Here is a 14,957-nt window from a genome sequence, read left to right on the forward strand (position 1 = left end):
TCTGTTGCTTGAATGGTTAGGACACTGCAACACGATGCTAATTGTTAGCCCATCTGTGGCATTTTACATTGTTAAAGCAAAGCTACATGTATGTCGTTAACACAATGTCTGTCTCCAACTCATAGTAGCAATAAACTGATTGAAGTCTCTTTTTTTGAATCATGTTTCAGTATCTGTTTGCTGTGGGGTTGTGTTTACTGCAATCATACAGCACTAACACGTGTCAAATTAAAAAAAAGAAAAAAAAATCTTCCAAACCCCTGCTCAATTGCAAAATATTTGAAAGTCAGGTCCTCCATATCGCAAAGCACCAGTGTACCTGGTTGTCTGGAGTGCCTGCCCAACCACTGAGTGTGAAATGAAACAACATAAATTGCTGCCTCCATGAGTTATAATACAATTCAAATATGTCATCTGCAACTGTGAAGCATACATGCTATCTGTGAGAATACCACAGTGCAGATAATAAAAACAAAATCTAATTTAAGATGAACACCCATGCAGAAAATACAACATACAGTACTGACCACCCCCTTGAAAAACAAAATAAGAGTTCACTACAAATTAAAGCGTTATCCACAATGACAATGTTATTCTTATTAATAACAATACTAATGCTAGGTTTTCATGGACAGTCAGCTTTTTTTACACACGCACGCACAGACTCCACCTCTCTCCCCTGCTTCCTCCCTCACCCAACTTGTCTCGTCTGCTGTCTCTCAGTGCTCGGAGAGAAGCATCCTGGAGGAGGCTGACGACCTCCAGCGCGGCCAAAGTAAAAGACCGCAATCCACTTTCTCCATCCTGGTTGGTCACCTCCCAGACTGCATCGCATAAAGGAGTACGAGTGTGCGCACGGTGCCTGAGTTTGGCGCATGGGAAGTTGCACCCCAGCCACTATTACGCACGGCTGTCCAGACGTAGGATGTGAGCAAGACCACACGCGTGGAGGGGAACAAAAAAAAAAAAAAAAAAGTGAGCAAAGATGCGCGGCGCCGAGCTGCTGCTCGCTTACATCCTCGCTAAAGTGACCCTGCGCCACGCGGAAGGCCAAGGGGAACGCGTGGCGGACGACTTGGTGCTGGTGAACGGATACAACGAGTCAGCGGAGTCCACAACGAGCAGCGTGACGGAGAGCCCCCACACAGAGGACAAATGTCGCGGCTACTATGACGTGATGGGCCAGTGGGACCCGCCATTCGTGTGCCAGACGGGCAACTACCTGTACTGCTGCGGCACGTGCGGCTTCAGGTTCTGCTGCGCCTTCCGCAGCTCCCGGCTGGACCAGACCACCTGCAAGAACTACGACACGCCGCCGTGGATGATGACCGGCAGACCGCCGTCCAAAGTGGACGTGGCGCAAGACTCAGCCAAGGACAAGACCAACATGATCGTGTATGTCGTCTGCGGGCTGGTGGCCATCGTGGCACTTATCGGCATCTTCACCAAGCTCGGGCTGGAGAAGACGCAGCGGCCGAACCGCAACAATATGCCACGGTAGGAGTTATCTTGTATAACTAATTTCTATGTCTATGCAGTTTAGAAACCAAAAGCCAACATGCAAAGTCAACTCTTGCTCATGAGAAAATGCTTTTCTTTACCCTTGTCACGTGATTCAAGCGGTGTCAAAATTAATGTTTTTTGGTCCAAAAATTGAATGAAAATCGCAACTTTCCTTCAACCTTTTTCCCCAATAAAACTACTTCGCAGGCTGCAAAGTGCATGCAAGACAACAGGTGGTGCTAAAGTCCAAACTACAGTCATCTAAGACAATCAGGAAAGCAAAGAAATCAATGATTCATCATGTTTGTACACTAAACAAAAATTCAATCGCTATCTCATTTATTTTTCAGGTTGCATTCATTAGAATATGTTTGGATATTGAAATTATCCTGTGAATTCCAGGACTTTGGCACATGTGATCCGTCATCCTGCCTCGGAACATATAGACGAGATGAGCCTGGGCCTGCACTATGAGAATATGCAGACAAGAGTCGCTATAAACAGTCTCCGTAAGTCTCTTGAGCAACACACTACTTCCCAACACGACTTCGGAACTGAGCTTTGAGAGCGAATAAAAAAATGTAGTAACATGTATGAAATTGCACCATCTCCCATAAAAAAAACAATATCTACCTGTACAGCAACAATCACGAGTTGATTCCTTGAAACCAGATGTTCGTTGTAGTATTAAGACTGACCTGTAGAGGCAGTATGGCTCCCCAACAGGGCATCCAGACTGCTAGCAAACACAGAATAGTAGTATTAGTATTAGTATTAGTATTAGTATTAGCAAAAGTAATGGTAAAAGTGACAGCACACACTTCCGTTCCGTTTCACGTCACGATGATGGAACGTGTGCCTCAACCGAACTCGGTGTTGAACACACACACGAGAATCTTTTATACTGAACTGGTTTAACGTTAACCATTGTCAGCATGGGAACAGTTTCCAAATCTATCATGGAAGGGAAAAAACACATAAATCCAAAGAACAGGATCATTGCTCTTTAGAGACATCTGATAATCAAGTCTTAGCTGACTGTTTGAAAAAGAAGAACTGGTTCTAAAATCTGTCCCGATTTTGGGTGTTTACCACCGTTAGCGTTGTGTAGCCAAGAAGCAGTTGAACGTGAGCGATCCAGGTTAACTCAACCAACAACATCAGTTGTTCCCATGACGACACTCTTGGCGATGTTGTGAGGGGCGAGGCAATATTTTTATCTCGTGAATACATCAGGTTTGGATCCGCTGGAGCCACACAAAGCAACCAAAAGTCTCCGGATGGAATCCTTCCCTCTCGGACATCACGAAGCAGGTTTAAATGGGTTATTCAGGTTTGGAGTCACGTTGATAGAAGATCGACAGGTAATGTGCTGAAAGTGGGCAACGGAAAAGTGTGGCCTCTTTTCACTCCTAGCACTAATGCAGAAAGAACAATGTCTGATCTCAAGGTCAACAGTCTGCTGGTGCCCGGTCCCTCTAAAATAGCTAGAAATATCTTTCAGTTATGACATCAGCTGAGGAACAGCCACGGAATACATATTCGGATGCCCCCTCCCAAAAACATCATTAAAGAAATAAGTTGTAGAGCAAGAGACGTTTTCCAAGAGTTGTCTACCTTTAAATTAGTGTAAGGATTAGATTAGCAAGATTATCCAAATGAAAGACAACATAAAATGAGATGTAAGAAAGTATAAAATGGCACAGGAAGGCAAGACAACTTAAATCAAGATGAGTTGCTGTAAGATGTCGTAAGACATTGTTAGACTGTGAAAGATGACATAAGTTTCTGTAAAATCTGGGAAAAAGCTGTGTCTTAACATCAGAACCAGAATCATATTTATTAAACAACACACAAGGAATTTGTCTCTGGTAGCTGGAGCCGCCCTAGTACGACATACACATTGAGTATGACAGCAGACAGACAGTCAGTTGACAGAACACTTTTTTTTTTTTTTAAACTCACAGTTGTGCAAAGGATGCAGAGTCTTCTTGCATTCACAGCAGTTAGAATTCCCATCAGAGCAGGAGTCCAGTGCAATGACCATTGTGCAACGAGTGTCAAGACTTCAAGGAATGTGTGCAGTTTAAAGTTGCTACTTGTGCGATAGTCTGGGACAATCTCGATTGTGCAAATCTTGCGACGCTCCCCAGTCGAGATGACAAGACGACATAAGATCCGAGATGACACAATATAATATTAAATTATGTCAGGTTCTATCAATTGACTTGCAATATTGTCAGACAAAGTTAAGAGAGGTTAAATGATATAGGAAGTCTTATTGAGTTTATTAGAGAGCCACTAGAAAGAGCCAACGTATACTTCAGTGTTGTGTCATGAAAATATTCAGTTCCACGCTATTTTTAAGCCATGGTTCTTAAAGGGCTGATTTACTAAGATCCCAAATAGCCATCCACCCAATTTGTGAGCCGCTTATCTTCAAAAGGGTCACGGGAATGCTGGCGCCTGTCCCAGCTATTTTCCGGCAGGAGGCAGGGTACACCCGAAACTGTTTGCCAGCCAATCGCAGAAGACATATAAACAAACAATCATTCGCATTAACGTTCATACCTATGGGCAATTTAGAGTCTTCAATTAAGCACCAGTCAATGTTTTTGGGATGTGGAAGGAAACCGGAGTGTCCGGAAACAACCCACACAGGTTTGGGAAGAACATGCAAACTCCAAAAAGGCAGAGCTGGGATTTGAACCCCAGTCCCTCAGTATTGTGAGGGAGACACCCGAAAGAGTCGACCACCGTGGCCCCAGATCTCAAATAATGTGTAAAATTGTGTCACTATCAAATGGTGTTGGCTGTTGCTGAAGACTGCCATTTTAAAATAGGGTTTTACACTTCACGTAGGTATCTCGGGTTTTTCACCATAGAACATCTGTGAGAGCACAGCAAGCACAAAATGAAGTCTGAAGGAATGGAACTGGAAGCGCAAGTGGAAGACCACAACACAAACCTTCGGTAAATCAGGCCCACAATGAAGTTGCCTGTGAATAAGAAGCACGTTGTTTCTCTAACTCAGCTGAGACAAAAATTCTCCTGTCAAATGTTTATGGCTCCCATGCTTGTATCTACAGCTTTCAGTAGCTCTAAGTTTTTTACCACTCAAGACAGCGGCGGCCTACTTCTTGACGTGAAAGTCGCAACTTTGAGAGCATTCCATCCAACGCGTTAAAAGCAAAAGACAAACAACCAAACGTGTACAAACACACATTTTCAGGCCTGTAAAATTAAGGAGACACCGCAGGTTCACTTCTTTCTGGTCGATAAATTATTGATTGTGAAGGAAACCCTGACTCATATGTAATGCAGCCAAACTTTGTGTTAGTCATCTTAAGTACATCACACACAAAGAGCATAAAGAAAACACTTGCTGATTTTTCCTCGTCCTGAGGTGTCTCCCAAAAAAAGAAATCCATTGCCATGTTGAAAAATGGTTATGTTTGTACGAAGTGTACAAAGCTTTAGATGGCAAATCTGAAGCTGAGTCATGTGCAAGCCAGCAGAACACAGAAAATAACTTTGGCCCACTTAAACTTAAATTGTATGAAACTAAAGCAGGTCAACAAGTGGAGAGATTCACCTGACAAGGCAACAGAGATTATATCGATTTTAATCAGTAACGGCTTTAAAGATGTGCTTGTTTTGTTCATTCTGGTCTCACCGGTGATCGGTCAGTAATGTGGAATACTTGTAAGAGAACCCACAAGTGATTCTGAATGATCGTGAAATACGTATTGTCTTGAAAAGGTGCCCTCTGAGCCATCGTTATTTTGATGTTTAGCCGCGTTGGAAGTAAAACCAGTCGTCAAAGCCATCCTCTGCATCATAAGGTGAGACAGTGTATGCGAGTCGAGACTTTCCACATTAATTAGCACAGCAATAAAGTCTCTTGCTGACCAGTGGGGAATAAGAGCCTCATTAACCTCATTCCGGATTAATGATCTGTTTTTCCACAGAAATCCTAGTGCAAGGAGCGGCGGGCTCAAATCGGTAAACCACTAACAATGACAGTGACATCGAAGGATAAAACCTACATTAGGTCATTAGGAATGCAGTCCATTGACTGTACCGATGAGCCAGTATAACAACTGATTACATCATCTCAGAATTTTGTTCTTAGTATTAAAAGTAATTACAGTGAGTACGGGTATGTACGAAGGCTTTTGAAATGGCAGCATATTGTTAAGTCTTAACCGCTGATGATACTTTCAGTTTTCCAGACAACCTAAACATCATAGCCCTAAATGGTGTTTTGTTTTGTTTTTACAAATTTTTATTACCTTGCTTACAACTTCCAACTGAATTCTCGCATTTCGATCCAAAAAACTGACAGACGGAATTATCAAATTGGCTTTAGCTCCTCGTTCCAATTTTTATTGTGACTTTCCGAACATCTGCTTGTACTATAATGCCAGGCCGCAGCGGAGGGGGCCAGATTACTCGCTGCACAACCATTAATTACGCAAATGTCTTGTGTAGGATTGGGACCGTGGCCATGATTCTGCAGCTGCATCTGCAGAAAGGCTCATATACGTCGTACACTACATACGGCTCTGGAAAATGTTTGGACTGCTGGAAATGAGCAGTTTCCTCAAATTTTGCCCTATATAGCTATATGTTGGCGAAAAAATAATATTTCAATTTAATTCTTTAATCTACTGCCAACATAAATCCCAATCCAAATGATTTCATTTCTAGCATTTTTCTCCAAACGAAAATGGAGTCACTGGTGGTTTCGTGATACACTTCCCTGACTTTGGTGCAGGTTAATTTCCCACGCAGTGACAGTGTGCCTTGCAACTGACTGGCAACCAGTTTGGAGTGCTGTCTGCCTTTTGGCCAAAGCTCGCTGGGATAGGCTCGAGCACTCTCGCGATCCCTGTGAGGATCAGCAGTTTGGAAAATAGATGGAGGGATGGAAAATGAAAATTGTTCAAAATACTCCTTCTCCTCCTCTTCTTCCTCTTTTTTTCCTTTTCGATGTATTTTCCAGCAGTGTAGATGCGCTGTGCCCTGTGCCTCTTACAGGTCAATCTCGGTACTACGACAGAGGAGATTGTCGGTTGCAATGTGTTCATTACTTTATATGGTTTAAGTAATTAAAAGCAGCTTCTAATATTTTATTTTCTGTTTTCCCTCTTTCAGACAGCCACCAGTTGAACAACGCGACATCGCCTCTGCTAACTGAGCCGTACGCTCTTCTGGATCAGATCTGCAGCCCCTACGAGCCCCAGACGCCGGTCAACGACCTCAACAAGTACGCCACCCTCAAGGCTGTTGGTAAGAATACAAACAAATAAAGCTTTAAGATGTGACTTCTGTCAACCCCTAGACCGGAATTATTTATTATAATAACAGAACCATGGCTTCGGTATGATATAGGTATGTATGGACTATGTATTGAACATAGTCAAAAAACAAAAACAGACAAAGTGTCATTCTCTGAAAATGTTGAGTTTTTGCACGGTAATTTATTTTTTAATTAGTGTATAATTATTTTCTGCTACAAAACGCAAAATAATACTTTCAGATTCAGAATCTAAGATCACCTCTTCCTCATCAAACCGCCACCAAAACCAAACAAACATTATGTAATGTTTTTTGAAAACAAAAACACCACTTGATAATATTGTAATTAATAAACACACGCAGAAATGATACAATCCAACAGACCCTAAAGAATTAAAAGTTTTTGCCACATTTTTTTGGATTCAGGTATTTGTATTCCTTCTGGTGTGTATGCCTTTGCCTTGGCCACCTGGGGGCACCATTACAGAGAAACGATCACTCCTCAGTAAGCCTCAGAAATATTAGTCATTCTTTGCAGAGGATAAAGAATATATGCCTGTCAGTATGTACTGTTAAATTATCTGTCAGTGTTTCTTCATTGCTTGTGTTCAAATATCTGTCGCTTTAAGGCTTCTGAAAATATGACACTGATGTTATACGTTAGCCCGGCTACGATGTTTTGCATTGTTTGTTTGCATTTAGCTAAAAAGACTTCCCTAAGGCTGAGTCTTAATGTGGTTGATTGGGAAAAAAAATAAAACCACAATGTTTAATGTTTTATGTTAATTTGACAGTGAACTTCAAATAGGAGTGGCACTAAACAACTTAAAGACATTGGTGACTTTAAGGGTTCTGAAAATATGACACTGATGTTACACGTTAGCCCGGCTACGATGTGTGACGTTGTTTGTTTGCATTACGCTAAAGAGACTTCCCTTACCAGTGGGACACAAGGCACCGACGGCTTGTTAAAATCCGTCATTTTCAGTACGCCACCAAGTGGGCCGGCGTGGAAATAACTGCGATAGTTATGACTTTTTACTTTTCTTTTTGACCAAAAAAAATACATACTCTAGCTTCAAATCTCAAGTATGTAACTTTTTTGTTTAAAAAATAAATTGAGTTTCAGCTACGCTTCTAGTACTACAGATGAGCTAATGCTAATCAAGCTGATCAGCACCTCTAACCTCTTGCTGCATTTTTCAGTATTTGATTTTGCATTTTGAGTCAACCGGTAACAATCCCATACCAGTCCACATTGTGGTGCACCAAAATGTATCATTTTTATATGATTAACATTTACAAAATAAAATAAATTATCAGTCTGGCCTATTTAAAATGCTCCAAAACCTATTTGTACTCATAACAACCAAGTTAATACTACAAAGAAACTTTGAATAATTTTTAGGATGACTAATTCTAACTTTTTTGTTACAGGTTTAACTCAAGTTAAATTATTTCATTTTATTAAGATGAATGTTAGGTTTTACCGTGAATGACCCAACTCATCGAATTCACAAACGTTCATGACGCTTTAATATCATTCTGTTTTTTTTTTTTTAGGACAGTTTTTTCCAGTTGCTACAAAAATCTAGAAGTGTTTCCTTCCCTCTCACTTAATCAATAAGCCATCAATATCCGCAAGAAGAAGAAACAAAAGGTATTTATAGGACGCGTTTGTTGTCATTTTGGAACTGATCCGTACTTCGGCATATGAAAAAAGACAATTGCTTCGATGAGAGAGCGATGCCAAAACCTTAAAGTGGACCGAAAATAGAAGCACCTTCCCAGGTGGAGCTAAAAAAAGGATGTTAAAAACGCGTCGGAAACTATACGTCAATATCGATACACCGCCTGAAGCAAAACATCGTGGCTTTTTGAACAATCCCCCTCGGGGACCGTTTTGGACTACGCAGCTGAAGCTCCTCCGAATCCGCGGAAGTGCGCGTCAAGCAAACAGATCATTAGGCGCGATCAGAAATAGAGCAGGTCTTAGATAATGAGATTGCAGACAGGACACAATCAAGAGCAATCAAAACACAAAACAACTCAGACACAAATTACAGTAACAAGACTGCCATATAAACAACTGTATGTTGAAGTATCTAATGTAAATGTACAAAAATACAGTGTCAAAAGTAGAAACAAATGTTAACCACTGTTAATAAGAAGTTGCATAAACACTGAAGACAGCATACTTCTCAGTGTCTAGCTGGATCTCCTTTCGTGTCGATGATATCGGGAAAATGCTAAATCTTCAGTCTTCTTCTTCTTCTGTTCCTCTTGGCTTGTAGGGTTGGCCACAGCATGTAATCGTTTTCCATCTAAGCTTATCTCGTGCATCTTCCTCCCTAACACCCACAGTCTTCATGTCCTCCCTCACAACATCCATCAACCTTTTCTTCGGTCTTCCTCTCGCTCTTTTGCCTGGCAGCTCCATCCTCAGCACACTTCTACCAATATACTAGTGTCCAAACCATCAAAGTCTGCTCAAACCTTGTCTCCAAAACATCCAACTTTGTCTGTCCCTCTAATGAGCTCATTTCTAATCTTATCCAACCTTTTCACTCCAAGCGAGAACCTCAGCATCTTCATTTCTGCCACCTCCAGTTCTGCTTCCTGTTGTTTCTTCAGTGCCACCGTCTCTAATCCGTACATCATGGCCGGCCTTACCACTGTTTTATAGACTTTGCCCTTCATCCAGCGGACTCTTCTGTCACATAGAACACCAGACACCTTCCGCCAAGTGTTCCACCCCACTTGGATCCATTTCTTCACTTCCTTACCACACTCTCCATTGCTCTGTATTGCTGACCTCAAATATTTGAAGTCGTATCTACCGTCGCTATCTCTTCTCCCTTCATTCCTCCTCCTCCGCCCCTCTCATTCAAGCACATTTATTCTGTTTTACTTCGGCTAATCTTCATTCCTCTCCTTTCCAGTGCATGCCTCCAACTTTCTAATTGTTCCTCTGCCTGCTCCCTGCTTTCACTGCAGTGAATGCTAAATCCTCAACCTTGAGTAGACGAGTAAAATTAGAGATTCTATTTAATACAAACTTGTGTGCAAGAAGACATTTCATATACAGTACAACCTGATGGCTTATTATAAGTAGTACCTGGTTCCCGAGATGAGGTCTGATCTCACCACCATAAAAATATCAAGAAAAGTTCATGTATCAACATGAACAGGCAGTTATCGTCTGCCTTGTGCCAGAGGGTGGCGTGGGATGGATGGATGGATGGATGGATGGATGGATAGATAGATAGATAGATAGATAGATAGATAGATAGATAGATAGATAGATAGATAGATAGATAGATAGATAGATAGATAGATAGATAGATAGATAGATAGATAGATAGATAGATAGATAGAGATAGATAGATAGATAGATAGATAGATAGATAGATAGATAGATTTGAACAAACGTTGGAGAATCCCTTGATTAATGGGTCTTGCTGTTCTCCATCAGCAGAAAAAGCAAACGACAGCTTCTACACCAACCGCCGCCAAGTACTGAGTGGAATGATAGCTAAGGGCAGCCTTCCAATGGAGCATGTGGACACGGAGCCGGAACCCAGCAACCCCTACAGCCCGCCCAGACAGATGTCGAGCAAGCACAGCGGACGCAGGCACAAGAGTCCGAGGAGCCCCAGCTCCCAGTCGCTGTCCTTTGGCTCTTTTTCCAGCCCGGCCACGCCGAGGCCGTGGGAGAGCACCGACGTGCTGGGGCTGAGGCAGTGCTTCGGCCCCACCAAACTCTGCGTCGGAGAGAGGGAACTTCAGAACGCTCGCTACCTGCCCCCGCAGCCCTATTTTGTCACCAACAGCAAGACGGAAGTGACAGTATGAGGGAAGAACACCAAGACGGCGCAAGTATAGGATATAAGTATAAGTACTTATGTAAAATATGACTGTGGGTTATTGAACGTGCAGTTATGTGGATGTCATGGCTAGCATTCAAGACAAATGCTTCAATTCCGATGAGTGTTATCCAACAGTACCAAATCATAAATTCTAAATCCAATCATTTACACAAAACTCTAAGCACTATTTAGTTACTTATTTTCTAATGTACTGTGGTATTATTATTATATGGCTATTGTCATAGAAAAAAAAAAGATCAATCGCTGCACTTTGTTGATGATGACAATTTCCAACACAAACCTCCAATAAGGCCAAAATATAGTGGTGCCTTGAGATACAAGTTAAATTGATTTGACCATGCTCATCACTCAAAACACTCATATCTAAGATCAACAAACATGTAATGTTTTTTGAAAACAAAAACACCACTCAATAATATTGTAATTCATAAACACACGCAGTAATGATACAATCCAACAGAATCTAACGAATTAAAAGTTTTTGCCACATTTTTTGTATTCAGGTATTTGTATTCCTTCTGGTGTGTATGCCTTTGCCTTGGCCACCTGGGGGAACCATTACAGAGAAACGATCACTCCTCAGTAAGCCGCAGAAATATTAGTCATTCTTTGCAGAGGATAAAGAATATATGCCTGTCAGTATGTACTGTTAAATTATCTGTCAGTGTTTCTTCATTGCTTGTGTTCAAATATCTGTCGCTTTAAGGCTTCTGAAAATATGACACTGATGTTATACGTTAGCCCGGCTACGATGTTTTGCATTGTTTGTTTGCATTTAGCTAAAAAGACTTCCCTAAGGCTGAGTCTTAATGTGGTTGATTGGGAAAAAAAATAAAACCACAATGTTTAATGTTAATTTGACAGTGAACTTCAAATAGGAGTGGCACTAAACAACTTAAAGATATCGGCGAAACTCTTGCTTGTTGTCAAGTGAGTTGACTGCCACAATGCAGCGCTTGGATCTCAATTTTTTTTGCTCGCGAGTCAAACCGGAATACACGTCGAACGAGGGCTCGTATTTTGAAAAATTCGCAAGTCTCTTAAGGCACCACTGTACTGTATTTTCAAAAATCCCAAGATCACAAACACGAAGGGCAGAAATGACACTGACTGTTAGTTATGCTTATTGCGTCACAAAGTAAGCACACATACAGTATGTATTCTAACAGACACGCCGTTGTGTTTGTTTTGATCCATTGGTGAAATCTCATCAGTATTAAAGTGTGTTCGATTTGTTCAAGGCTGCAGTCACAATTTTTCATTTCAACAAGTACTATTGAATGCTGTGTGCACGCATTATTACACAATACGTTATTGCTCGGACAAAAGATGGTGGCATTGCTGTTGTCATGATGACGAACGCCGTATTCAAAATGTACTGTTTCATGGTTGTTTTCATATTTTTTTAAAAAAAGGACGTTATACCTATTTAATGCACTCTATTTGTACCCACTTGTTCTAATACAGTAAATGTCTTTTGCAGTGCAATTGATATCACAAATTCTATATTAATTCTAGGGGAAAAAAGCCTTTATATATTGTTATTGGACTATAGATTTTAGTTGCTTGACTTTGATGATATGGATTGGATAATCAACAAAAAAGAGCTTTTTAGGTTAGTAGACGGGCAAGAAATCATTTTGGTGGATTGGTTACATTAACTTAAATTAACTGGTAGGTACTTGACTAACTCACAATAAAAAGGACCACATATGCCAGCAGCATGAAACGTTAAAAAAATGGAAATTATACATTCCAAATTATTAGAATTTGTGGTGGATTGTAAAAAAGGGAATATTTTGAATTTGCACCTCACATTGTTCTATATTGTGACTTCACCTTTTCATGTGATCCAGGAGAAGAGATGGAAAAAATGACACTTTTTTTTGCTATTAAAGTCTTTTTTTAATGGCACCCAATTCTTTGTCTATTTTATGTCATGAAACTGATTTCACATTTTATATTGTAAGTCCGAGGCAGCTAAACATGTGTTTTCTGCTAAACATCATTTCATTAATTTCACAATTGTCAATTGTTGACCACTTGTTTCGGTCTCAAATCAAAAAACAGGAAAACAGCCGCTTACAACATTCAAATATTCAGCTTGAGTTAAAAATATTTACCAAATAACAATCAAGTGTTTGATTACCATAAATATACACTAACATAATCACATTAATGATGACAGAATGATGATCAGTGATATTTAAGGTCCGTGTTCCCCAGTTCTCAGTGGAGCCTCTGCAACAGACGAAACGAAAGATTAGAAGTCCACTGGGAGCTCCCAGCGCTGAGTTGAAGGATGGACTTAGGGAAAGTGAAGATGGAAGGAAGGAACCCTGAACATCGACATCATATGTTTAGACAAAGACAATAGCAGGATAGTAAACTTAAATATCTTGAAATAGTCTCGGTTTACGCTGTTGAGAGACTCCTGTGCGATGGGATGAATGAATCAGGCAACGTGACGTGATCTCGTCAGTATTTTATCGTTGATATGTGGTTATTAGACCTTCTTCTTCTTTTCCTTTCGGTTTGTCCCATTAGGAGTTGCTACAGTGTGTCATCTTTTTCCATCTAAGCCTATTTCGTGCATCCTCCTCTCTAACACTCACTGTCCTCATGTCTTCCCTCACAGCATCCATCAACCTTTCCTTTGGTCTTCCCCTTGCTCATTTGCCTGGCAGCTCCCTCCTCAGCACCCTTCTACCAATATATTCTCTCTCGGCTCTGAACATGTCCAAACCATCTAAGTCTGCTCTCTCGAACCTTGTCTCCCAAACATCTAACTTTGGCTGTCCCTCTAATGAGCTCATTTCTAATCCTATCCAACCTGCTGATTCCTAACGAGAACCTCAACATCTTCATTTCTGCGACCTCGCAGTTCTGCTTCCTGTCGTCTCTTCAGTCCCACCACTGTTTTATAAACTTTGCCCTTCATCCTAGCGGATACTCTTCCATCACATAGAACACCAGACGCCTTCCCCCAACTGTTCCATCCCTCTTGGACCCGTTTCTTCACTGCCTTACCACACTCTCCATTGCTCTGTATTGTTGACCCCAAGTATTTGAAGTCATCCACCCTCACTATCTCTTCTCCCTGGAGCTTCACTCCTCCTCCTCCGCCCCTCACATATATTCTGTTTTACTTTGGCTAAACTTCATTCCTCTCCTTTCCAGCGCGCGCCCTCATCTTTCTAAGTGTTCCTCCGCCTGCTCCCTGGTTTCACTGCAGATCACAATATCATCCGCGAACATCATGGTCCAACGGGATTCCAGTCTAACCTCGTCTGTCAGCGTATCCATTGCGAACGCAAACAGGAAGGGGCTCAGCACGGAACCCTGATGCAGTCCCACCTCCACCTTAAAGTAATTTTTAACCACACTATGATCAAAATAAGGAAACATTGTCGTTCTGTGGCTGGAACAGATTCATTAAATCCAATTTGTGATTGCAGTCGGTTGTTACTAAAAACATGAGATCGAACGCGACTCAAGTAAAGTCGACATGTTCTTATGTATACGACTTCTTTATCCACTTGGATAACAACAATAATATTAAAAGATTACTTTAAGAATGCCTGACTAGAGATTTGTCAAAATGCATTCCTTCAATCCCTTTCCATAGACGAAACTATTAAAATTATGATGATCATCCCACAGGCCCAGATTTTTTTTTTTTCCTCCCGTCTTATTGACCTACACTTCTGTCTATATTTATTCACTCCACTACCCTCAATGTGGAACAGGAGCCCTGGGCAACTGACTGTTAACACTCATCATAATATTTTCATCACCTTCCAATGACACACTTTTACCTGCTTATTTGTGACCAATTTGACACAATTGGGCCGCTTCAGGAATCTCAGTCAAACGTGGGCAAGTTATAGGATGAGGTACAACCCCCCCCAATAAAATCCATACATTATCTTCTGCTTATGGGGGGCAGGTCGTGGGGGCATCAGCCTTAGCAGGGAAACCCAAACTTCCCGCTCCCCCAGTCATTTCATCCAGATCTTCTGGGGATAGGAGGGGTCCCGAGGCGTTCCCCAGTTCGGCCGGGAGACATAGTCCCTCCGGCGTGTCCTGAGTCGTCCCCGGGGCCTCCTCCCTGTCGGACGTGCCTGGAACACTTCACCGAGGCGGCTTGCATGGGGCATGGATAAAGACTCAAGTCAAACTACAGTACTGTTCTGCAGTCCTCAAAATATCTTTTTTCGAAAGAGAGGACTCAGTGGAAAAAAAACAAGAGAAACTGGT

General features: G+C 41.5%; 3 protein-coding genes across 12 annotated transcripts in view; 1 reads left to right on the top strand and 2 right to left on the bottom strand.

Annotated features, from left to right (window-relative positions):
• mrtfbb (myocardin related transcription factor Bb) overlaps positions 1–14,957 on the bottom strand; it is a 51,793-nt gene that overhangs the window by 31,890 nt on the left and 4,946 nt on the right. Inside the window, exon 2 of one of the 9 annotated variants that reach the window (XM_061847369.1) lies at positions 2,202–2,242. The exons of 7 other annotated variants lie outside the window; for them this stretch is intronic. The gene's annotated coding sequence lies outside the window, so the exon portion shown is untranslated. Of the gene's footprint in view, positions 1–2,136; positions 2,243–14,957 lie in introns of all 9 variants that reach the window. One more of the 9 variants, XM_061847368.1, reaches the window with a different exon arrangement.
• Positions 748–12,547, top strand: shisa9b (shisa family member 9b). 2 transcript variants are annotated; one of them, XM_061847384.1, is made up of 4 exons: positions 748–1,497; positions 1,906–2,012; positions 6,664–6,798; positions 10,283–12,547. In XM_061847384.1, the coding sequence occupies exons 1-4, from the start codon at positions 986–988 to the stop codon at positions 10,660–10,662; spliced, it is 1,134 nt and encodes a 377-aa protein (XP_061703368.1). In that variant the 5' UTR covers positions 748–985; the 3' UTR covers positions 10,663–12,547. The 2 variants fall into 2 exon arrangements, with proteins under 2 accessions (XP_061703368.1, XP_061703369.1); XM_061847385.1 differs by having other exon boundaries at positions 10,286–12,547.
• The window catches only part of unkl (unk like zinc finger), a 30,434-nt gene continuing 28,112 nt past the window's right edge, over positions 12,636–14,957 (bottom strand). The window contains exon 14 of the mRNA XM_061847366.1: positions 12,636–12,938. Coding sequence (XP_061703350.1) covers positions 12,927–12,938 — 12 coding nt within the window. The 3' untranslated portion in view covers positions 12,636–12,926. The remainder of the gene's footprint in view (positions 12,939–14,957) is intronic.

Source organism: Syngnathoides biaculeatus, chromosome 16 (assembly GCF_019802595.1).
Source record: "Syngnathoides biaculeatus isolate LvHL_M chromosome 16, ASM1980259v1, whole genome shotgun sequence".
NCBI classification, from domain to species: Eukaryota; Metazoa; Chordata; class Actinopteri; order Syngnathiformes; family Syngnathidae; genus Syngnathoides; species Syngnathoides biaculeatus.

What these genes read in the sequence shown, in the direction of transcription:
- shisa9b (XM_061847384.1), top strand. Translation starts at nt 986, where the DNA reads ATGCGCGGCGCCGAGCTGCTGCTCGCTTACATCCTCGCTAAAGTGACC. An exon ending in AACCGCAACAATATGCCACG is followed by an intron (nt 1,498 to 1,905) that starts GTAGGAGTTATC and finishes TGTGAATTCCAG; the next exon opens with GACTTTGGCACATGTGATCC. An exon ending in AGTCGCTATAAACAGTCTCC is followed by an intron (nt 2,013 to 6,663) that starts GTAAGTCTCTTG and finishes TCCCTCTTTCAG; the next exon opens with ACAGCCACCAGTTGAACAAC.